Genomic DNA, 25,220 nt, shown 5'->3' with positions numbered 1-25,220 from the left:
TGTGTTACCTTGACATTTATTAGATTATATATAGTAGCATAATATGATACTCTAAACATCAATGAACTGTAACTAACAAAATCTTATCTATAGATAAGCGAAATCACGAAATCTCCAGAATCGTAAAACCTACAAACTTGAAATTTGGCACGTATATTCCTCTTGGCTTCTAGGTGCCTGCTAATAAAGGACTGTTTGGAATGACCATCAGATCATTAGTACTTCTTATATTATTATTAACACACTCGGATGTTAAAGAGCTAGATGTTCTACTCTCCCTCCCCACCTGAAAAGAACTCTGTTTCAACTGCCACTTGCACATGGGCATGGCCAGCACGTGACTCCTCTGGTCTGCAGGCTTTGTCTAAACTCTACTCCCACTCCCCACCTGGAAAACGCTCTAATGCTAAGGAGTTAGACATTCTACTTCCCCACCCCACCTGAAAGGGAGAGGACGGGATAACATAGGAGAGGCTTCTGTGGGGCAAGCTTGAGGGAGAGGGGAATAGGAGAGGATCAATGGGACCAGCCTGAGGGAGAGAAAGGGAATAGGAGAGGATCAGTGGGACAAGCCTGAGGGAGAGAAGGGGAGAGGAGAAGCCTATCTTAACTACTCATTAATGTTCAAGCTTTAACTGTCAATTTATCAAGCCCGATCACATAGTTCTGTAGCGAAGCAAGAGTATCCAACTAGTACAATATATTGGCGAAGCCATTTCTATATGGTACAGATAGCCCTTGACTTACAATCATTCATTTAGTGACCAAAGTTACAATCGTAAGGAAAAAATGACTTAGGACCTGACCTTGCACTTACGACCATCATAACATCCCTCACGGTCACATGATTAAAATTTGGACGCTTAGCTACCACCATGTGTTTAGGATGGCTGCAGCATTCCAAGAGCATGAGATCACCATTTACGGCCTTTCCCGCCATCTTTCAATAAGCAAAGTCAATGGGGGAAACTGGATGCACTTAATGACTGCATGATTCACTTAACAACTGCAGTGATTTCCTTAATGACCATGGCAAAAAAAAGGCATAAAACCAGGTGCGATTTGCCTAGCATCTTACTTAGCAACGGAAATTCTGGTCCCAACCTTGGTTGTAAGTCAAGGACTACCTATAAATACTTCTGAGTGATGCTTGACTCCTGATAACTGCATAATCATGGCCATTGGCAGCAGTAGTTCTTGACTTACAACAGCTAATTTAATGACCGTTCAAAGCAGTGGTGGGTTCCGGATCCACATGGGTGTGTGCATGCGTCTTGCCGCCTCCGCAAGCCTCGGTGACGCTTCAGCTGCTCAGCGGAGTGTCGCACAGGTGCTGTACGCCTGTACCGGGCGTACTGCCTGCAACCTACCACTGGTTCAAAGTTACAATAGCACTGAAAAAAGTGACCTATGGTCTTTTTTCACACTTACGACCATTGCAGCATCCCCCTGGTCACATGTTCAAAATTCAGACCATTGGCAACTGACTCATATTTATGACTGTTTCAGTGTCCCTGAGTCATATTACCACCTCTTGTGACCTTCTGACAAGCACAAGTCAGTGGGAAAACCAGATTCACTTAGCAACTGTGTTACTATCTTAACAACTGCAGTGATGCACTTAACAACTGTGGGAAGAAAGATCGTAAAATGGGGCAAAACTCAATTAACAACTGCTTTGCCAAGCAACTTTTTGTTTTGTTTTGCTCAATTGTCATCGTAACTCAAGGACTACCTGTATGGAGTTAGTTTGCTACTGTTTTTCTCAATTTCCTAGTCTAGAGATTTCCTGGTGGTCTTCCATCAAACTACTATCTAGGTTCAATCCTGCTTACCTTTTTTGATATCAGTTAGATCAGCTGGAACTTGAAACCATCCACTTTAGGACATCAAGTGCCATGTTTCTATGGCTTTTGAAATTATATCTACACCAGATGAATTTCCCCATTCTTTCCCATGAGCTACTACTGTTTTCTAGTTTCTTATCCACCCAAAAATCAACTTCAAAGTGGGTCAGTCTTTGGTGACTTCACTTCCTTCACATTTATGGTGAGGTACTTTATAAGGTAAAGTACCTTACAATAAATGTAAGGATGTGGTGGCTCAGTGGCTAAGACACTGAGCTTGTCAATCAGAAAGGTCAGCAGGTCGGTGGGTTTGAACCCCTAGTGCCGCATAATGGAGTGAGCTCCCGTGACTTGTCCCCGCTTCTGCCTAGCAGTTCGAAAGCATGAAAAATGCAGGTAGAAAAATAGAAACCACCTTTGGTGGGAAGGTAACAGCATTCCATTTGCCTTCGGCATTTAGTCATACCGGCCACATGACCACGGAGACGTCTTCAGACAGCGCTGACCCTTTGGCTTTGAAATGTAGATGAGCACACCCACCCTAGAGTTGGGAATGACTAGCGCTTACGTGCGAGGGAAACCTTTACCTTTGCCTTATTTATAAAATCAGCAAAAGGAAGATTTATCTCTAGTTACACCTGTTCTGGAAGGAGTCTAGAAATAACTGCTTGACCTTTAGGATGTGAAGTTATTTGAAGTCAAGTCAAGGCAGGGAAATAAGGATGGAGGTCATGAAATGCAAGGATTTAGAGGAAACCATGGTAATAGGTGTGGTACAGATTAAAGAATTCCCTGAAAGAATGGGATACCTAATCCAATTTTAATTTTAAACTGGGACTACACCTTTCTCAACCGGCTCTTTCGTGGATCCAGCCACTTTTTCAAAATCTTTTACTGAAAAGTAACTACCCGCCACCGAGTTAGGAAACCCATTAAAAACAGGCCCCTGAAGTATCATTTTTAAAGAAGAGAGAAACCTCCAAATTGCCCCCACCATGCAAGCTTCGTTCATCCTCACAAGGTGTGACAGATACAAATAGAGGACATTTTGACTATGAAAAGTTCAGTATTGCAGTAGACAGATCTATCCTCAGCTATTTATAGGAAGTAGAACATCCATATTCAAAGGCAGCCAATCTCTGAACTCCTCAGATAGGGTGACAAAAATATCTTCTTTTGTCGCCATTGCCATTTTATCACCATCATGGATTTACTGTTTGATTTCGATTCTGGGCTCTGTCCTAATTTAACCTCCTTTACTTAACTGGCTGCTTTATCTATTACCCTCTTTTCGCTGTTCTTTTATTTCAACCTCTGCTAAAAAAAACCCAACCATGACTAAATACGTTAATCTGGATGAAGTGTGTGTAGACCGCGAGGGGGCCAAATCCAATGTATATTTGGGAGAAATCATCTCAGATCCTGTGTGCTGTTGTGGAGAACCGGGAAAGTATGAACAGTTCTTGCCAGGGGATCCCAATTCAACCCCGGCCACCTTGCTGACAGATGGCGCTCGGGAGTCGCAGGCCAACCTGATTATTAAACGGCTCTTCGCTTTCCCCCCCTCCTTTGTCCCTCCGTCTGCGCGCTGGCTGGCTCCGAGGCGCTTTGGGGCGCTGGATGCGTTAGGAAGGGCCATCCGGGGCAGGTGCCGCTCACCTGGGCCGAGCAGGGAAGCCCCCTTTCGGGCGTCCGTCGCTCCAGCCCGGCCCTGATGGCGCGCCGGCTGCCGCTTCAGCCCAGCTCCGGTCCTGCGCTCGCCACCCTCCAGTCCTGGCGGCTGTGAGACCAGCCCCGGCTGCTTTCTTGGCTCGAATGAGCCGCCCGCATCCCGACGCCGCACTGCGATGCTGTTTTCCTGGCGCAGCCCTCAACCTTGAGCTCGGGAGCCACGATGCCAGAGACTGGGGCGGCAGGACCGGCGGCGAGCGGCCAGGAGAACAAGCGAGGCGGAAGCGCGATGGATGGGGAGGCGGCCGCGCCACCTGCCACCGGGGTCCTGGGTGAGTAAGCGCTGCCCCCCCCCCCCGGTGGGACCGGCTGTCCCGGGCCGTGGGGCGGCGATGGCGGCGGGTATGGTGGGTAGAGAAGGATCGCACCGGCGGCTTTTCCGCCGATGTTGCCAAGCGCGGACTTTTGTCGAAGTTGGGGAAGACCGGAGGGCGGCTGCGTCCCTCCCACGGTGGAAGAAACACCGGCTGCGGGGCGCCGGCTTGGAAGCCGCGCCTGTGCGAGCGTGGAAGGGGCTGCAGTCGCGCCGCCGCCAGTCTATTGTCTGGCAAGCGGGCGTGACTCCCCCGACCCGAGAGCCCACCACCGGCTTCAGTCGACAGATTGCGCGGAGTGGGGTGGGGAGGGAGGCCGTCCTCGAAAGCCTGGTCGGGAGTGGCTGGACACGACGCCCGCCGCTCAGATACGGGCGCCTCGTGGAATTGTAAGGCGAGCGTCCGGACCTGACCCCCCCCCGCCCCTCGCGTCTCCTCCGGAGGTCAGCCGGTCTTCGGGGTGCAGGTGGGAGCGACCCTCTTCCGCCCCTCCGAAATTTCCGTCCCGCCGGCGGAGGCCGAAGGAGACCGGCCCTGCAGGTCCACTGCGGCGGAGGCCGTCCGCGCCGTGGCTTTGGATGACGCCGCCATCGGGGGGGGGGAGGCTGCTTTCGGCGTGGCCGTGGCGAGGGGACCTTAAAGGTCGCGCGGCGAGGGACTCTAAATTAACAGATGGACAGAGTTGGAAGGGACCTTACAGGTCATCTAGTCGAACCCCCTGCCTCGGCTTCTCCCAAACCCGGGCTTTCTAGACGCCCTGGACGTGGGCTGCGGGTGATGGGAGTTGTAGTCGAGCGTGCCTGGAGAGCGCCTGGTGCGAAGGAGCCTGAAATATTTCTTGAGCTGGTGCCGAGAGAAAACCCAGTTCTTGTAGGTGGGGGGGGGGGGGAGAGACAGGACTAGGTTTGGGAAGGAGACCTCTCCTCTCACCCTGTACTTGTTGGAAACCTCTGGCCAGAGTGAGGTTGTCTCCACCCTCATCATTCTTCCCCTTTTGGCCCATTTTGGATAGAAAGGGACCCGGAGAGTTTAGTGTGTGGGTGCACATATGTGAGAATATTGGAGCACCTAGAGTTCACATAACCGCTTGATATTTTAAAATTTCTCCAAAAGAGACTAGGCGCCGGTCCTGCAGTCCCAGTGACCTGCCCTATGTGCCCTATGTGTTCTTGGCTAGTTTTGCCTCGGTACAGTTTAGATACAACTTACACACACAACACACACACACACTTACACTTGTCCCATCATGTTTTTATATAAGAGTTCTTCCAGGAGGATAAGCGGGATATAGAACCAACAAGTAAAGCAAAAAGACATTATTTCTTTCACAGGCCAAATCTTTTTTTTCACAGGCCTAATCTTTCTTCAAGATTAGCAGTGGAAAAACTTGGGGCAAATCTGCGGGAATTATCTCTTTGAAATATGATCCCCCTCCCCAAATATGAATTGAGAATCCCTGCAAGAGAAAAGTGCTTGACAAGTGGCAGATCTTTGTGTTGGATGGGTCACTTGGCATGTGTGTCCACTACCTTCCTGGATAGCTAATTCCCACTGTTTTAATGAAGCTTTTCCTGATCTTCTGCCCCTTAAGTTGGTTGAACTTGTGCCTTAATTCCCAACTAGTAGGGTTTAAGGTATTGGACTTCAACTCCCACAAATAGTAGCCAGTACTGTACTGAACGGAAATCCATAATTAAAGCTGAGCATATGGATTGGATTCATAAACTTAAACCATATTTTTAGCCATAATTTATTGCATAAAACACACTTGGCTGGTTTTGCACAATACATTAAATTATTAAAAACGGTGTGCTAAACCACTAGTAGTTTTAACCATTATTAGTTGCCTGAGCCACAGTGGATGGATTCTTACAATGTATTAAGCCCTAAGCTACGGTTGACAAGCTGTAATTGTGCCTTATATCTGAAAACCCAAAACCTCACAATTATGTTATGGTTTAGTGTAATATGTGTCTAGAATCTTCATGTGACCAAATTTCATTAAATTGCCTAAGCAATTTAAGAAAGTATTTTTTTTTATCCCTGTCCCATTAAATAAAGGAAATTCTAGCAATACTAAATAGCTATTTCTGAGGACAGCCTCAGTGGGAGCTATATTAGTAGCTTTCTCTTACCCACCCTATTTTTTTCCCTTAGTAATTTTTCATCCCACCGAAGTCCCAGCATGTAGTTGGCTCTGTGAGTTAATGAAGGAACTGCAAAACTAGGTATTGTCCCTGAATAAAACAGTATAGAATCAAGCAAGATAAAAAGAAGTATGAGCTCTTAGGCAGGGATTTTGAACCTGAAAATGGTTGTTTGAACAAAAAAACAACTTGCGATATTTGAAAAAATAAGTTTTGCAGTTGTGCCTGTAAGTATGTGCACTCTTGCAGATTAATTGAATTCTCCAATTCTTTGGATTGATTTGGCCCAGAAATACATCTTATTAGTATATAAATTAATGTCACAGGCGAAACCTATTGGTGCAAATAGGAGAAAGCTCTCATTACCTAGATTCTAGCTACTTAAAAGTAGAAAATGCTTAATTGGTCAAATAAAGTGGAGCAGCTGTACTGACGCGCTATGCTGATTTTAACCTTGTGTAACATTTTAGCAGCTTAGTGTTTTGTCAGAATCCTAGCCTTTTGGTTCAGTTTTGATTCAATATATAGTGTGAATCCTGAAAATGAGTTAACTCTGGATTCAGATGAAGCACATTGTATGAATCCAGCTATGCTCTAGAGGCTTTGCATTGAAGTCTGCTGACATACATGAGAGTACGTGCACGTGCATATATTCTCACTGTAGTGCCAACCTCAGCCCACACTACAGCTGTGCCAAGGAGACTTTGGGCACCCACAATGCCCAGCCTGTTTCTTTCATTGCCTGGAATCAGCGCCCACAATCAGCAAAGACAGGACTCCTTTGTCAGAATCCCAATTCATTTTGGATTGGCTGAGATGGGGGAATAATTTTTCAATCTTGTATCATTTCATCCTTCTCCCAGAATTTTCCCAACAAGTGGAGGCTGAAGTTCTGAATTTGTTTCATTGAGGTTGTGTAACTTCTTAGTGTAGCCTAATAGAAAACTGTTAGTGTGGGGAAGAAGAGACAGACACCCTGAAAATTAGGAAAGGAGAAATAGGGGGTTGGTATTTTATGCAGCAAATCTTTATAGCCTATTTCTTTCCCCCTTATTTTGTAGTATTATGCTGTAGACTACTCTTGCATAGTGGGGTTCCATGTGGGTTAGATATCCTGAGGAAAAGCTGTAACACCTTAATTAAATGGATCAGACCAAAGTATGAGATCCTGCTTTTGGTAATAATTAATTCCCCCCTGCCCTCAATAGTTGATATTCCAGAATGAAATATAGGATCCATCCTTCACAACTTTAAAAGCAAGGTCCTCTAGATATATTGGATAACAATTCCAATTCCAATATAAGTTAAGTGATTTGTTTTCTAGCACATCTGGAGGGCACCAGATGGGGAAGGTTTGGCTTAAAGTCGTGGTGGCACGCGGAGCCATATCTGAGGGCACACAAGGTGTTGCTTTATATCAGCTCCAGCATGCATGCGTGCGCTGACTATCTGATTTTGGGCCTTCCAAAGGGCGGGGAGGCCATTTTCACCCTCCCCGGGCTTCAAGAAAGTCTCTGGAGTCTGTGGATGGCAAAAACCGGCCCAATGGGCCTACCGGAAATTCGTTTCCGAACTTCCGTTAGTCCTGTTGGGCCAGTTTTTCACCATCCACAGGCTCCAGAGGCTTTCCTGAAACCTGGAGAGGATGAAAAACAGTCCAACGGGCCTACTGGAAGTCTGGAGGCTTTACTGAGGCTTGCATGGGGAATGGAGTGCGCTGGGGGAAGGGGTGTTGTGCGCACGTACACCGGGCAGGGGAATTGCACTATGGGTATGGTTACACACCCTTTTGGCACCCGAGCAGAAAAACGTTCACCATCACTGGCCTAAAGGATTCCAAAAGATTTGCCAAGTTAAAATCTACATAACACACAAAGAACATTTACTCCATCTGTAAACAGGATGTCTTGCATCCTGTTTCCAAAATGACTTGCCAGATGCCTTCAAGAAGCCCATCGGCAAGACATGAAATTTCCCAACCCTCCCTGTGTTATTTTCCTGCAGGAATCTATTAACTGGGAATAGATTTCCTTTGAACAGGGAGTTGCTGTTATTCTACAAGCATCAGTGTGATTACCAATAGCTTTATCTCCAACATGGCTCAATTTTATACAGTCGATCAGAAAGGAATTTTGCCCTTCCTTGAAACGGAGTCCATATTGGCAGTAATCAAATATTTGTGTTGGACTCTCAGAAATACAAAATTACACATCCCTTAGCATCTCAATTCTAGACCGCATAACAATTTCTGAACAGAAATTGTAAAACAAAGAAGAATTTTTGTAGAGCAGCTGGTTGCGTGCCACAAACTGAAGAGAGAGGCACCCTAGAGTTCCCAAGAAGTGTAACTTTTTAAAGGAGCACATACATTATTTACAAAACACTCTGCCATAAGAAGTGATGATGGGTACTATATATAGTAGATAAATCCACATTCTTAGTCTAGTTTTCAGTCTTTCTGGTCCTGAACATTCTCCTGGTTTAGGAAGCCTGTTCATCTAATTTAAGTGGGCTGCTGTTGTATCCATACAAAGGTTGATATCAATTATTTAAGGATCACTAAACAGAACCTCTATGTTTAGACGTGTGTGTGTATATATTTGTTGTATTTGTGCTGATAAATAAATAAATCAGCACAAATACAACAAATGTAACAAAAAAGGCAACAGTAAAAATATTGGGTTTCTGCCTATACATATATATGTGTGTGTGTGTGTGTGTGTGTGTGTGTGTATAGCAATAGCAGTAATAGCAATAGCAGTAGACTTATATACCGCTTCATAGGCCTTTCAGGCCTCTCTAAGCGGTTTACAGAGAGTCAGCATATTGCCCCCAACAATCTGGGTCCTCATTTTACCCACCTCGGAAGGATGGAAGGCTGAGTCAACCCATATATATACATATACATATATATACATATATATATATGTATATGTATATGTATATGTATATGTATTTAGTGTCACAACCCCTGGTAAGCCCCAATTATGGGAGGAATGGGAGGAAGCTAACAGCTTCCATTATCTGTCAATCGGCTCATCACAAGAGTCCATCACGACAGAAACCCAATATTTTTACCTTTGTAATATAACACTATATATACATACATACATGACTTTTCTTGTCACTGTTGCTAAGTGAATCGCCACAGTTGTTCAAATGATTGTTTAGTGAATCTAGCTTCCCCAACGATTTTGTTTGTCAGAATGTTGCAAAAGTTGATCGCATGGCCCTGGAAAAATTATTTATTTGAATCAAATGTATATGGTTGCCCATCTCACCTAAAATAATTCTGGGTAGCATACAACAAAATAGTTAAACATACTTAGATTTTTAAGAAACATATTTCTAAAATATCTAAAAAGCTATAGACCTTATATTCCTTTGGTGTTAACTAGCATTTGTTTCAATGGTAAAATGAGCCAAGTCTACAATATGTTTCTCTGTCTGGATTTACATGTCAAGCCCGTGGATTTAGGAACTACACAAGACATTCATGCATGAAAGGAGTTAGTTATTGGCCTCTGTTCTCTCTAACCTTTTAGCTTTGCAGCCTATGCACATGTGCCACAATTGGCACATTTCACTTGTGGAGATGGGCAGCTACAGAAATCAAATAAATAAGTAAATAAATACAATTGTGGCTTTTTGGTTATAGCCAGCCACGAATGTTTCTGCACAGGTACGCATGGATCCTGAAGCCTCCCCCGCCAACACTTATAGGCCACGCTGCAAATTCTGGGAACTGAAGTTTCTTCACACTGGAGAAGACATCGTATACCTCTGAATAACAAATACTAGGAATTGTGCAAACAATGTGGGGTTTGGGTGTAGGGAAAGGCATTGCCCAATACTTTGTTCTTGCTTTCTTGGAAACAAATACAGGTAGTCCTCGATTTACGACCACAATTGAGCTCCAGATTTCTGTTGCTAAGCGAGTCAGTTGATAAGTAAATTTTGCCACATTTTACGTCCTTTCTTGCAACTGTTGGTAAGAAATCACTGCAGTTAAGTTAGTAATACGATGGTTAAGTGAATCTGGCTTCCCCATTGACTTTGTTTGTCAGGTATTCGCAAGGTTTATAACACTGCAACGGTCATAAATATGGAGTCAGTTACCAAGCCTCTTAATTTTGATCACATGACAATGGGGTGGCTACAACAGTTGTAAGCATGGAAAACGGTTACAAGTCACTTTTTCCAATGCTGTTGTAAGTTTGAATGGTCACTAAGTGAACTGTTGTAAGTCGAGGACTACCTGTCGTAGTCAACAATACTTTCAATAAGAGTAGCTAGGTGGTCTCTTTCCATAATCTATGGATTCCACAGTCAAATTCGGACTACAACTCCCATTATTCCAAATTCATGCTGACTAGATATTCAGCGCGTTGTAATCCAACATACTCAGAGAGCAACATACTCTGAGCATACTCAGAGAGTGGGGAGAATTGAGTTTAGATGGACCTTTGCCTTTTGACTTCAGGGACTTGTTCTGATGATAGCTACAAGACACGTTTATTTGAAAGCATCCATAGACGGAGGCTCCATAACTCTGCATTTGAAATGGTAATGAATACACTGGAAGTGGCAGAAGTAGGCTGATGTCTCAAAAAAAATTTTTTTTTAGTTATAGATAGTCCTCAACTTACAATCACAATTGAACCCAACATTTGTGTTCCTAACCAAGACAGGTGCGAAGTGAGTTTTTCCCTATTTTACGACCTTTCTTGTCATTGTTGCTAAGTGAATCGCCACAGTTGTTAAAATGGTTGTTTGGTGAATCTAGCTGCCCCAATGATTTTGTTTGTCAGAATGTCGCAAAAGTTGATCACACGGTCGTGGGACACTGCAACCGTCATAAATGCATAAATACCACTTTAGAATGCCTTGGGAAGGCCACACGTGGAATACAGCATTCAGTTTTGGTCACCTCGATGTAGAAAAGATGTGGAGACTCTAGAAAGAGTGCAGAGAAGAGCAACAAAGATGATTAGGCTAAAACATAGGAGGAACGGTTGCAGGAACTGGGTATGTCTAGTTTAATGAAAAGAAGGACTAGGGGAGACATGATAACAGTGTTCCAATATCTCAGGGGTTGCCATAAAGGAGAGGGAGTCAAGCTATTATCCAAGGCACCTAAGGGTAGAACAAGAAGCAATGGGTGGAAACTAATCAAGGAGAGAAGCAACTTAGAACTGAGGAGAAATTTCCTGACAGTTACAAGAATTAATCAGTGGAACAGCTTGCCTCCAGAAATTGTGAAAGCCCCAACACTGGAAGTCTTTAAGAAGATGTTGGATAGCCATTTGTATAGGGTTTCCTGCCTAAGCAGGGGGTTGGACTAGAAGACCTCCAAGGTCTCCAACTCTGCTATTGTATTCTATCAGTTGCTAAGTGTCTGAATTTTGGTCATGTGACCACAGGGATGCTGCAACAGTTTTATTTGTGAAAAAATGGTCATCAGTCACTTTCTTCAGTGCCTTTGTAACTTTGAACAGTCACTAAACAAATGGTTGCTAATTCGAGGGCTATCTGTATGGACTTGCTGTGGCTTTTCAGTGTGGCCATTACGGTAACCCTGATATGGCTAATCAGGCATGATGAAAGCCAGCCTGGTGTAGTGGATCGCGTAGTGGAGTAGGAGACACAGTTTCTAGTTTCCTCTTAGTCACAGACACCCCTGGACAATTTTTAACCAGTCCCTTTTTTCCACTTTACACTTCCTGAAAGAAATTAATAGCAAACCCACTTTGCAATTTTGTCAAGAAAGAAAACTGCATGGATTTTTCCAGGAAGGCACCAGAAAATAAAAGGGTTCGTTTCTCTTCTCCCCATTTTAGCCCAACAGCGAAACTTTTATTTCTCAGGAAAATGATGAGATAAAATTATTGCAAAATAGCGAGGTGTAATTCATACTCCAGGGAACCCTTGGGCCCTTTCTCTCAATTAACTACTTACTTAAGGAAACGAGTCCTGCTGGTTTTGACATATTAGCTTCCAGATGTGCTGCTTTTTGTAGCCTGTTGGCTTTGGGCCAGGTTCTGCCTTCTCATCCAGTCTACTGCTGCTGCCTTTTCCAGTGTAGCTGGATTCTTGCCCCACAAGCTTCTAGTGCTCATTGCTACATTTCGCAACAATAAGCTAAAATTTCCTGGTTGGATGCCATCCGACTAGTTCCAGAACTAGTTAAGCATCCTAAAAGTTGGTGTCCTGATAAATCTGGGAAAGCACTCTTGTTGGAGAATGATGTCCTAAAGTTTAGATATACAGGTGAACATCTGACTGAAAATCTCTTGAGTGACAAGACAATTTTGGCAAAAACATTTCTGAAGATAATGATTAAAGGAATATAATGGTTAATTGCCTTTTATAGCAGGTTCTTCTCCTGGCTACGTGGCACATATAATTCTGCCTTCCCAGGCCAACTTTGTGACTGGGCTCCCCATCACAATATGCCAGCGGTGAAATAATGGGAGAATTGGGGGCACCTTAGGGATGTTGTGATGGTACTGGAAAACCTATTTATTTAAATCAAATGTATATGGTTAACCATTTCACCAAAAGTAACTCTGGGTAGCATACAGCAAAACAGTAAACATATTTAGACTTTTAGATATCCTGTTGTCAAGTGAATCGCCACAGTTGTTAAAATGACTATTTAGTGAATCTAGCTTCCCCAATGATTTTGTTCATCAGAATGTCGCAAAAGTTGATTACACGGCCATGAAAAACTTATTTATTTAAATCAAATTTATATGGTTACCCATCTCACCAAAAATAACTCTGGGTAGCATACAGAAAAACAGTTAAACACACTTAGATTTTTAGATTTACATTTTTAACAATTTTTAAGAAACATATTTCTAAAATATCTAAAAAGCTATAGACCTTTAGAGCTTATATTCCTTTGGTGTTAACTAGCATTTGTTTCAGTGGTTAAATGAGCCAAGTCTACAATATGTTTCTCTGTCTGGATTTACATGTCAAGCCCGTGGGCTTAGGAAACTACACATGACATTCATGCATGAAAGGAGTTAGTCATTGGCCCCTGTTCTCTCTAACCTTTTAGCTTTGCAGCCTATGCACACGTGCCACAATTGGCACATTTCATTTGTGGAGATGGGCAGCTACAGAAATCAAATAAATAAGTAAATACATACAATTGTGGCTTTTTGGTTATAGCCAGCCACGAATGTTTCTGCACAGGTATGCATGGATCCTGAAGCCTCCCCCGCCAACACTTATAGGTCACGCTGCAAATTCTGGGAACTGAAGTTACTTCACATCTCAGTGGGGAACGTTTTGTTTCCCGCACAGTATTTCTGATGCAAGGCAAACCAAATTCTGGTTTTTGCTCCTGTTGCCAATTTTGGACCTTTAATAGCTTGTTAGTGGATGGCAGGCAGAGACTGTAGATCAATGGACTCGGTATATGCTGAGAACAGCCAAAACTACTGGGAAATTCATCATTGAATTGGTTGCCATAGAAATGTCTAGTTTCAACATTCCCTCCCCCTCCCCATTTCTCCATCTTTTCAGCGGAGATTTCCCAATAGTAAGTATACGTAGCAAGTATGCGTTATTGGTGACGTCTGGCTGGGGCTATCTTGCAACGGGATAAAAGAGACTCTTTTGTGCAAACTGGTGTGTGTGTGTGCATGTATGTGTGTGGTTTATGTGCACATCAAGATGAAGCAGAGAGAAAAAAAACAGTCCCTTGAAGAGGTGGGAGCTTGAATGAAGAGGGGCTGGTTTACAGGTCTGATATGACATTTAGCAAGAATTGACTTGCACTGTGAGAAGAATGCACTAAATAAAAGAGCACTTTGTTCTTCTTGGTGGTGCAAGAAGACGTAAATCATTGGTACGTATCATGGGTTATTAAATTATTCTGGCTTTTTTATGTATTTTCCTAAGAACACCCTTGTCCTTTTTTTTTTTTTGGAACGGCAGAGCAATGGATTTCCAATCATAATAGACTTCCGGGGCTGCAACTGTAAGTGAAGCCCAGCTTGAGGTAGTAAATACTTCACCTGTTGAATTTTTGCCTGTGTGGCTGTTGCATGTATAGGCACAATACTGAAGAGGACAGGATTGGCAGCCCTATGAAAAAGGAGCTAAACTTAACCAGGGCACAGTTTGGGGATATAAAAGAGGAAAGGCAGACTGTGTAATTAATCCATGAGTGTCCAACATTTTGGCTTGCCTGATTCACTTTCAATGAACAGGGATTGTCATGGGCTGCATATAAAATACATAATATAGCTAATGTACATAAATAACAATGTCTTTACTTTTTAATATTTTTCATTATAACATTGGGGGAGGCTGCATTACTAGCTGTCCAGAACTGCATCTAAATCATCTCCAGCATGTTCAACCTATATAATGGAAACTAATTAAGGAGAGAAGCAATTTAGAACTAAGGAGAAATTTCCTGACAGTTAGAACAATTAATCAGTGGAACAATTTGCTTCCAGAGGTTGTGAATGCTCCAACACTGGAAGTTTCAAAGAAGATGTTGGATAACCATTTGTCTGAAGTGGTGTAGAATTTCCTGTCTAAGCAGGGGGTTGGACTAGAAGACCTTCAGGACCCTTCCAATTCTGGTTTCTATTCTATTCTATATTGTTTTCCGCCAAGGTTTATACCATTCCTGCCCCCTTATTCCTGCCCCGCTTACTTAGCCTTACTCCTGCACTAAAATGTTTCTGCTCCTATGTAACCAAAGTGTTTATAGATCCTTTCCAGCAAAATGAGAAACTGAGATTTCCCATCGGAGTCCAGCTTCTCCTCTCAAAATATGCCCTAATGCTCAGGTTTCCAGGAAGGCATAAGTCCTTCCTGATATGCATTTTAAAAAAAAGCAACGTGATGAATAGAAATGCATTTTTACTGGTGTGCTTGCATAGATTTGTCTGAACAACCTATCAGTAGATTTGCATTGTTCATTCAGAATTTAATGTTGCATTGTTTAATGTTGAAGGGTTTCCTACCACAGTAAGAACAGAGATTCTGGCTTGTTCAGTATCAGTTTTCAATTGTGGCTAGGTGGGTATCACAAAGAAGCTGACTTCTCCAGCCATGTGTCTTCAGATTTTCTTGCCTGCAATACCCATGATCCTGAGCCAGGATGAACATTCTTACAGTAACAGGACATAATCGTACAGATAGTCCTCGCATATAAGCATTTGTTTAGTGATTGTTTGAAATTACGACAACACTGAAAAAGGTGACTTATCAATACTGCATAAGGAAAACCTATATAACATGTTTTATAGTTGACACCTTCCACCCGCAAGAATCGCCAAAATGTTTAGAAATTCATCGCCAAATTGCTGGAAATGTGACCAAGAACCAGGCATGTACTACCATATGTGGTGGTCATGCCAAAAAGCCAAAATATACTAGCAGAATATTCAAAAGTGGTTGATAGAGATAACCGAAGAGGAAATAGAATTCACACTGGAACTATTTCTCTTGGAAATTATAAACAAGAAATACAACAAGAGGGTTTATCTTTTTAACTATACATATTATCACGGCAGCAAGAATGGTCTTTGCCCAAAATTGGATAAAACAGGGAAACTCCACACGAAGGGGAAATAATTAGGAAAATCTTGATCTGCGCTGAAATGGATAAATGGATGTAGGAATTGAAGAATAAAGATGAATCAGAATATGATGAGATCTGGGATAAATTTTATTGATGGTTGGAATATAAAAAGGAAAGCTGAAAATAGGCATGAGCAAGATTCATAGAATGGAGACTAAAATTATGTATGAAATGATAAATGCAAGAAAGTACAAGATAAACACAAACCAACACGGCTGGAAATAGGTTACTTTTTTCCTTTTTGTAAATATGATATGGATCAAATGTTAAAAAAACAGGGTGGCCACAATGTATAATGGAATATCTTACCATGTATGGCATAGATTCTGCCAGGACGGTTTATACTGTGTCCAATGTTTTAATTTATGTTTAATAAAAACCTTGTTAATAAAAAAAATGACTTATGATCATTACAGCATCCCCAAGGCCTCTTGATCAAAATTTGGACGCTTGGCAACTGCCTCATATTTTTAACAGTTGCGATGTCCCAGGTTGCATGTGATCACCTTTTGCGATCTTCTGACAAGCAGTCAATGGGGATGCCAGGCTCACTTAACAATTGTGTTACTAACTTAACAATTGCAGCAATTCACTTAACAGCTGTGGCAAGAAAGTTTGTAAAATGGTGCAAACTCACTCAACCATTCTCTTGAATAGCAACATAAATTTTGGGCTGGATTGTGATCGTAAATCGAGGACTACCAGTAGCCTAACCTAATGAGAAAGATTTTTCATTGGGAAACGATTTTTCATTGGGGAAAATCTTTCCCTGTGATTTCCTCTTATACTGGTTGCTCTGAAACACTGTCGCTGAACATGAAAAGCTCCGGTGGCTTTCTAAGGTAGAGAAGCAATAGATCCCAATCCAAACTCTTAATGTGACAGAACCTGCACCAGGAGGAACAGTAGGGGGAGTTTTGACAACCTTGAACTTCTCCAGAGACAAGCCAGCATCCAGAGATTGTGTAGTCCTAAACTGGATGGGGGAAAGGGGAAGAGCTTCTCAGTAGGCACATCTTAGAATATTTCATGATATATCATAAAAAGGGTGTCAAACTTGATTTCGTTGAGGGTTGCATTAGGGTTGTGTTTGACCTCGGGGTGTGTGTGTGGCCAGAAGGACGTCACTAGTGTCGGGGTACCTGTGGTGGCCTGGGCGGGGATGGGGGATGCATTGTCCTACCGGCAAGGGTGAAATCCGGCAGGGTCTGACAGGTTCTGGAGAACCGGTAGCGGAAATTTTGAGTAATCCAGAGAACGGGCAAATGCCACCTCTAGCTGGCCCCAGAATAGGGTGGGAATGGAGATTTTGCAGTATCCTTCCCCTGCCACACCACCAAGCCATACTCACCAAACCACACCACGCTCACCAAGCCACGCCCACAGAACCGGTAGTAAAAAAATTGAATTTCGTCATTGCCTACCCGGCTCCGTTTTCATCTGTGATGGCCTCCTCCAGCCCTCTGCCAACGAAAATGGACCCCGGGAGGACCACAGGTGCCCCTCCTGAACTCCATTTTTGCTGTCAAGAGGCACCACAGGCCGACCCTTCACTGTTTCCAGGGCAGCTCCATGGGCCAGATCTAAGTACCTCATGGGCCGAATCCAGCCCACGCGCCTTGAGTTTGACACCCCTGATCTAGTAGGTTCAAAAGTTATTGCTTTAGCTTGGCAAGATTCTGTTCGCCCGGTGAACTTGATTGGGTTTTGCTGCGTCTTCTCTGGCCTTGGACCTGACATTTCTGTGAATCAGAGGAAAGGAAAGGCGGGACCCTCCCAGGAGAGAAAGGGAAGGGCATCCAAGTCTCTTTTCAATGCATCTCGGCTCAATTGAAAGATGCTGGTTCCAAAAGCACTCAGCGATTCACCATCTGTACTTCTCTCTTCACAGACAAGCTGTTTGGGAAACGTCTGCTGCAGGCTGGGCGTTACATCATGTCCAATAAATCGTGGATGAAAACGGTCCCCACAGAAAACTGCGATGTGCTGATGACTCTGGCAGGTGTGTAAGATCAGAGAGGTGGTTGCCGTTGATTCTCTCCAAATGAAATTAGAATTGTGATTTTGATTTTCCTCTCTCTGCCACTTTCCCTGAAAAACTTCCGCAGTTTACATTCTGAAGTCTAGTCTTACAGTCTAGTCTTGATTGCTGAAGTATAGTAGCTGAAGGTAAATTTTGTAGGATGTGGTGGCTTTCAGGTGTTGGGTCTTCTATTCTCAGAATTCACAGTAATCAGATTAGAGTTGGATTCAAATGATCAAGTGTAGACTTGATCATATGTTAGAATTTTACATATTATAATATTATAATTCCCCCCCCCCCGGCTGCCGTGGGTTTTATATGTTTTTTTAAACATGGTTAGTACATTTAGATACGTCTCATCAACAAATGCACCAAAGTAATTGCTTTGAACTTAATAAGTTGAATGGACCCATCCAATTTCAAGTTTTTCATAAAACATTCATAACTTGGTGAACCATCCAATGGCCAAAGTTTGTGCAATATCGCTGGTTGAATCTTTACTCCTGTAAGGTAAACGTTCCCCTCGCACATATGTGCTAGTAATTCCTGACTCTAGGGGGCAGTGCTTATCTCAGTTTCAAAGCCAAAGACCCAGCGCTGTCCTAAGATGTCTCCATTCTCATGTGGCCGGCATGACTAAACACCAAAGGCTCATGGAACGCTGCTTCCTTCCCACCAAAGGTGGTTCCTATTTTTCTACTTGCATTTTTACATGCTTTCGAACTGCTAGGTTGGCAGAAGCTGGGACAAGTAACGGGAGCTCACTAGGGATTCAAACTGCCGAATTGCTGACCTTAGTCACTGAGCCACCGTGTCTCTATTCCTTACTCCCGAGGAAATGATTTATCTAGGGCTCTGTCACCTGACAGAATGAAATGACTAAACTCCAATTTGCTTTGTCCTGGCATTCCTTGCTTGCTGTTGCTTCCTCCAAAGTTTACAGCTTTAAAAAAAAGGTACAATGTGCCTATCTGAGAATAGATATCCATTATATGGGAGGAGGGCATCAACCAAAATACTAATCCAGGAGAATTTTATTCAATGTATCTCATGACCAGCATTTGTTTTGAATAAAAGAAATAAGGTAGACAAGTAAGAGACATAAAAACTACCATATTTTTAGGAGGACAAGACACACCTTTTTCCTTCAAAAACGAGGATGGAGATCAGTGTATAAGATCTGTGTCTTATACCCTGAATACAGCATTTTTGGCCTACCACCCCCCACCCCCCTTTGCAGAAATGGACGTGCAGGGGGTTTGGGAGTCTTGCAAAGTGCTCCTGGGGGCTGAGGAGGAGGAAAAAGCAAAAAATGGGTCTTTCTCTCCCCCCCCCCCCGACCCTAGGAGCACTCTACTAGCCTCCCAAAGCCTCTGCATGCCCCCCCTTTTTTTTTGCAAAAAAACCCAGGCCATTTTTGAGAAAAGGGGCCATTTTTTTTTGCTTGTTTTTGCCCCCCCCAACCCTCAGAGCACTCTAAGAGCCTCCCAAAGCTCTGTATGCCTTTTTTTTCTTTTTTTTGCAAAAAATAAGGCATGCAGAGAGTTTGGGAGGCCTGCAGAGTGCAAATTCTTTTTTTTTTTTAATTTACCTCTTATACTCAGGAGCTTCTTCTAGTCCAAAAAATACGGTAAATGATTCAGCAAAAACAAAATAAATAAATATAAATAAATATTTATCCTTGGATTAACTCCCGGTAACAGCCTCTATGTAGCCATTCCTGCATTCCACCCCCCCCGTCTTGTGAAGAATGCTGAAAATGACAAACTTTGAACGGGTGAAATTGCTCTGTCTCTAAAACAACATTTTCCAAGGTGAAAACCTGCAAAGGTATTGCAGATTGACCTAGCTGCAAGTGCCCAAAGTGACTAAAACCTCAGGAAATTGCCAAATTTCACGTTGTGTTCTTATGGAAAATGTTGCAAGATGTCAGCTGGAACATCAACATTTTTGCATGCGCTGGCTGAGGAATTCTGGGAGTTGAAGTCCACAAGTCGTAAAGTTGCCAAAATTGGAGACCCCTGTTTTAGAAACTAGTTTAGGAGTTATCAATATATGCGAACCAGACATTTAATGATTAATTCAAGGAAGCATGGAGGAAACAGGTGAGCTCAGCCAGGCCATCAGAAGTTGGGATTGGGTTTTTTTTTTTTTTGCCTCCTTGTGTTAGCAGAAGGAAGAGAACCAAATATGTGCTTGAAAGGAGATACCAACCCAGGACAAATGCCAAATTGTAATGGAATATGGAGGTGCAGGAAAGGTGGGGGAAGGAACACTTCTGCACTTAAGCTTTCAGATTCCTTTTGAATCCCTGCCAGGTGAGGAGGTATTCACAAACAGATATCACTTGGGAGAAAAAAGCTTGCATCACCCCAAGGCATTCAAAAAAAGGTAGCTCAAAACTAATGACTAATTGCATTGTCTTCAGCTCTAATTGCAGCTCTTCAGCCACCATTGCGAAGGATGGTCTGTTATGACACTTAATAGCAATAGCAATAGCAGTTAGATTTATATACCGCTTCATAGGGCTTTCAGCCCTCTCTAAGCGGTTTACAGAGTCAGCATATTGCCCCCAACAACAATCCGGGTCCTCATTTTACCCACCTCGGAAGGATGGAAGGCTGAGTCAACCCTAAGCTGGTGAGATTTGAACAGCCGAACTGCAGAACTGCAGTCAGCTGAAGTAGCCTGCAGTGCTGCATTTAACTACTGCGCCACTTCGGCTACTTAAGGATGTTCTGTAGGAGCAATGATTCACCCACAAGTCCAGAGGAACCCCAAAGTTCTCATAACTGATAAATTAATGTCGGCCCCCCACCCCAAACCAAGTAAGACACGTGGTGATTCTCCCAAGCAATTTGGAAGAAATCCAAATCTCATTGGTTGGCTACACATGAGGGACTCAGAATCAGAATAGAGCTGGAAGGGACTTTGGAGGTCTTCTGGTCCAACCCTTCTCAAGCAGGAGACGCTATACCCGTGATGGCGAACCTATGGCACGCGTGCCACAGGTGACCCGCAGCACCCTCTCTGATGGCACGTGAGCCTTCGCCCCAGTTCAGCTTCAGGGCATGTGCGCCTCCCACCGGCCAGCTGGTCTTCGGGTCTCTGCCGTAAATGCGTGGGGGGCCGCATGCACACGTGGGCATGTGCAGGGGGCCAGGGCGTGCAGGGGGACGTGTGCATGCATGGGATGTGGGCACATGTGTGGGAGATACACACATTGCATTTTGGGGGGTTGGGGGCATGCACAAGCACATTCAGGGGTGCTCTTGCATGCTTTGGGCATCCCCTCCTGAAGAAGTTAGCCATTACATTCGAGGTGGCGCAGTGGTTAGGGTGCAGTACTGCAGGCCACTTCAGCTGACTGTTATCTGCAGTTCAGCGGTTCTAATCTCACCGTCTCAAGGTTGACTCAGCCTTCCATCCTTCCGAGGTAGGTGAAATGAGGACCCAGACTGTGGGGATGATATGCTGACTCTGTAAACCGCTTAGAGAGGGCTGAAAGCCCTATGAAGCGGTATATAAGTCTAACTGCTATTACCGTGCTATACAATTTGAGACAAGAAGTTGTCCAGTCTCTTCTTAAAAACCTCCAGTGTTGGAGCATCCACAATTAACTGTTCCTCTGGTTAATTATTAACCGTTCCACTGATTAATTGTTTTCACTGTTAGGAAGTCTCTCCTTAATTTCAGGTTGCTTCTTTCCATTTCTTCTTTCCACATCCATAGTTTCTTGTCTTGCTTTCTGGTGCTTTGGGAAATAAATTATCTCCTTGATTAATTTCCATCCATCGTTTCTTGTCTTGCCTTCTGATGCTTTGGAAAATAAATTGACTCCCTCTTCTTTATGGCAACCCCTGAGATATTGGAACACTGCTGTCATGTCACTCCTAATCCTTCATGTTCTTCATATATTTTAGTCTCCAAAAGCTTAACATCTGTTTTGTAATTTGGTGACCAAAACTGGCTGCAGTATTCGAGGTATGGTCTTACTAAGGTTTTATAAAGTGGTACTAATTCTAATAGCAATTTTCTTTATTGTTCCATACCTATAGACAGAATTGTGGCAACTAAGTACTTTACTACCTGCATATATTCTAAGCAATTAGGGAGGGGCTGTCTTCACTCTCTTTCTCTCATACTAAATATCTGGAATGAGCTGCTTCTTATTCCTATGGAATGCACTCCTGGGAATGCAGCCTACTACATCCCATCACAATCAATGCTCCTATTTGATGGTTTTGTTCCAGCAAGGGCTTCATCATCCACTTTGCAAGCTTTGACCTTATGTCTTCACCACTGCACGGCCTCCAATCCTTCTAGCAGTTAATTTGCTAATGGGAAAATTGATGCATCTTCTCTGTTTGATATCAATGCATATGTATAAGCATTAAGGCATCTTGCAGTAGGCATCCAGCTGTTTTACATAAGGTTTGCTGCAGATGCATATTTCAGTCACAGCAATAACCTACTGAAAGTCAGTGTTTTGCTAATGTGTCCTTAACTTAAAAACTGATGGCGCTCAGTTTTTCAAGAATGCTGCACCTAGCAAATAGAGGGGCAATTCAACAAATTATGATCGAGGAACACGATACCGTCAGTGAAAAAAGAATAAGGGTGTGATTAGCATTTCCTTTTAGAAATGTGGTTATCACGTGGGTTCTTTACCATGAGTTAAATCACTTCTAACCTTAATGCTATTTAGGGAAAATATCAAGCAGGCATGAGTCTGTGTGTGACATTGGTTGTGTGGATAGGTCTTGTGTATCTTAGCTGCAAGATTTTAGCTGAAGATCAGGAGAAATTCTTGGTCCAAGTGGGTCATTATTAGAATGAATTACCTAGAGCAGGAGTGTCAAACTCGATTTCATTGAGGGCTGCATCAGGGTTGTGTTTGACCTCAGGGGGGTGGGAGTCATGGCCAGATCGATGTCACTTGTGTCAGGCAGGGTGGCCCAGGTGGGGCTGGGGGAATCCATTGTCCTCCCAGGCCTGTTTTCATCTGCGACAGCCTCCTCCAGCCCTCTGCCAGCGAAAACAGAGCCCGGGAGGATCACATGTGCCCCTCACAAGCTCCATTTTTGTTGGCAGAGGCACCACGGGCCAGTCCTTCGTTGTTTCCAGGGTGGCCCCGCAGGCCAGATCTAAGCACCCTGTGGACTGAATGCAGCCCGCGGGCCTTGACCTAGAGCAGTGAGGGCTAACCTTTTTTGGCTCAGGGGCTGAAAGCGCACACACGTGTGCGATAGCGTGTGCGTGAGTGCCCACACCCATTATTCAACCCCCTGCGTGCCCCCGTGCATGTGCTCATGACCCCTCCCCTATCTCAGCCCCCCGACGCACGCACGCACGACCTCCTCCTGCCCTGTTTTGGGCCTAGCAGGCCTGACTGAAGCCTCCGGAGGCTGGAAACAGCCTGTAGGTAGGCCCGGTAGGCCCGTTTTTCACCCTCCCCAGCCTTTGGAGGCTTTCCTGGAGCCTGGGGAGAGTGAAAATGGCCTCCCACCGGCCTTCCAAAGGCCCTTTGAAAGCTGAAAATCAATTGCCTGGCACACATGCGCACTGCAGCTAACCTAGGGCCACAGCTTGAGTGCCCTCAGGTGTGGCTCCATGTGCCACCTGTGGCATGTGTGCCATAGGTTCACCATCATGAAGCTAGAGTGGGCCTTGAACTACACCCCTGTCCTAGAGCAATGGTGATGGATCTGAAGTTCTTCCAATGAAGTTGCAATTCATCTAACTCCCCAGCATTGATAAAGTTTGAAGTTTGAAGTTTTATTTTATTTATATGCCGCCCTATTCCCTATAGGGACTCAGGGCGGCGAACAACTCAAAACGGGAAAGGAAACATACAGATACAAAACAGACATTTAAAATAACCAACAAAGGAGAATATTTGTAGCTGAGAGTTGATATGAGGGGTCCTCTGAGCTTTGTTGTTTTCTTGCAGACCTTTCATTACCCAAACTAGGCAACATCATCAGAGCATTGTTGATTTTACCTAGTTGGAGTAATGAAATGTCTGCAAGAAAATAACCATGCTCAGAGAGCACCAAAGATTTCTCAACTCCTAGCATCTTTCACTTTATCCATGGTAGTGGATTCATCTGGACCTAGAGAGAATTCCTCATGCATTCACTCACAGAAGATCTTTAATTTATTTATCAATCCAATTTATATGGCCACCCATCTCACACAAAGTGAGCCTGGGCAGCATACGCTTGCAACAAAACCAATAATTGCAGGTAGTCCCTTGACTTACGATCGCAGTTGGGACCAGAACTCTTGCTGAGCAAAGTGACTGTTAAGTGACTCCTGCCTCATTTTCCGAACTTTTTGCAACAAGCAATTGTTAACTGCAGTTGTTAAGTGAATCATGCAGTCGTTAAGTGTATCCGGCTTCCCCCATTGACTTTGCTTGGCATAAACTTGATGCCAGGGTTGCAAATGGCAATCACACGACTCCGGGATGCTGCAACAGTTGTAAATATATGTCAGTTACCAAGCAACCAAATTTTGATAATACGACCGTGGGGATGCTGCAATGATTGTAAGTGCAAGGACTGGTTGTAAATCACTTCTTTCAGTGTTGCTGTCAGGGTTCCAAGTAATACACCCATAGCAAACAGAACTCCAAGGCAAGCAGGTTCTTCAAAGAACAGGTTTATTGGATATATCATATTGGCACAGACTGGTGAAAATTGACTCTAAAAGTTCCCACAGTTTCCACCTAATTAAAAGTAAAGTTTTTCCCTCTTTCCCAAACAATCAGTCACATGGTCCAATCAAGGTGCTGTCTGGTTGCTTGGAAACTTCACTCCTCCTCTCTTCAGCCACCTGTGGCAATGTCCTTGGTTCCCAGGGGAAATTATTTTGTTTTGGCTACAAAACTGCAGCTATCTCTAGTCCCCCCCTCCCCATCCCTCAGCATCATTGTGGCAACACTGAAGCCTCCAAAATGGCCTCAGTCAGGCCAGAGTTGACAGTTGTTCTAACTTGGAACAGTTGCTAAACAAATTCTTGTAAGTTGAGGACTACCCAAAAAACATTATACCAAAGCCGTTTAAAACAGTTAAAAATAAATAAAAATAACAAGGTGACAAAAGGAACATATCATAATATTATACATGATGCAGCCCATCAACAGAGATCCTGAAAAAGTCATGTTTTAAGGAATTTCTGGAAAATTGCAATGTTTGGGGCCAACCTCATGGGGGATGGGGCAGGGGGAGATTGGAGTCCAAATATTGGGTGCCAGAGACTAGCATCTACCAAACAGGTTTATATTAAATACCAAATCAAGATACTCCATGTTATGCCTTAACATAGATCTCTAAAAACATTCATTCATCTTGGGCCGGATTTCATTTAAAAGCATATGTAGTATTCTGATATTTTCACAAATTAACAAGGTACGTGTTTTATCCTAGACCAGTGTTGGCAAGTACTGAAAAGGGAATGTGCGTGCATGCTCGGCGGGGACACATTCTGGAAGAGAAGCTGCCAAGTGGGCATGCGCACACTGGGAAATTAACTTCT

The 25,220-nt window shown here is 43.6% G+C and overlaps 1 protein-coding gene across 1 annotated transcript in view; it reads left to right on the top strand.

Annotated features, from left to right (window-relative positions):
• The first annotated feature begins 3,428 nt into the window (after nt 1-3,428).
• The window catches only part of ANO8 (anoctamin 8), an 84,567-nt gene continuing 62,775 nt past the window's right edge, over nt 3,429-25,220 (top strand). The window contains 2 exon segments of the mRNA XM_032208397.1: nt 3,429-3,850; nt 17,547-17,657. Of these exon segments, the coding sequence (XP_032064288.1) occupies nt 3,742-3,850; nt 17,547-17,657 (220 nt within the window). The 5' untranslated portion in view covers nt 3,429-3,741.

This window comes from Thamnophis elegans, chromosome 1 (genome assembly GCF_009769535.1).
Source record: "Thamnophis elegans isolate rThaEle1 chromosome 1, rThaEle1.pri, whole genome shotgun sequence".
NCBI lineage: Eukaryota > Metazoa > Chordata > Lepidosauria > Squamata > Colubridae > Thamnophis > Thamnophis elegans.
The sequence above is the reverse complement of the archived record's forward strand: the minus strand, read 5'-3'. Positions and strand labels throughout refer to the sequence as shown.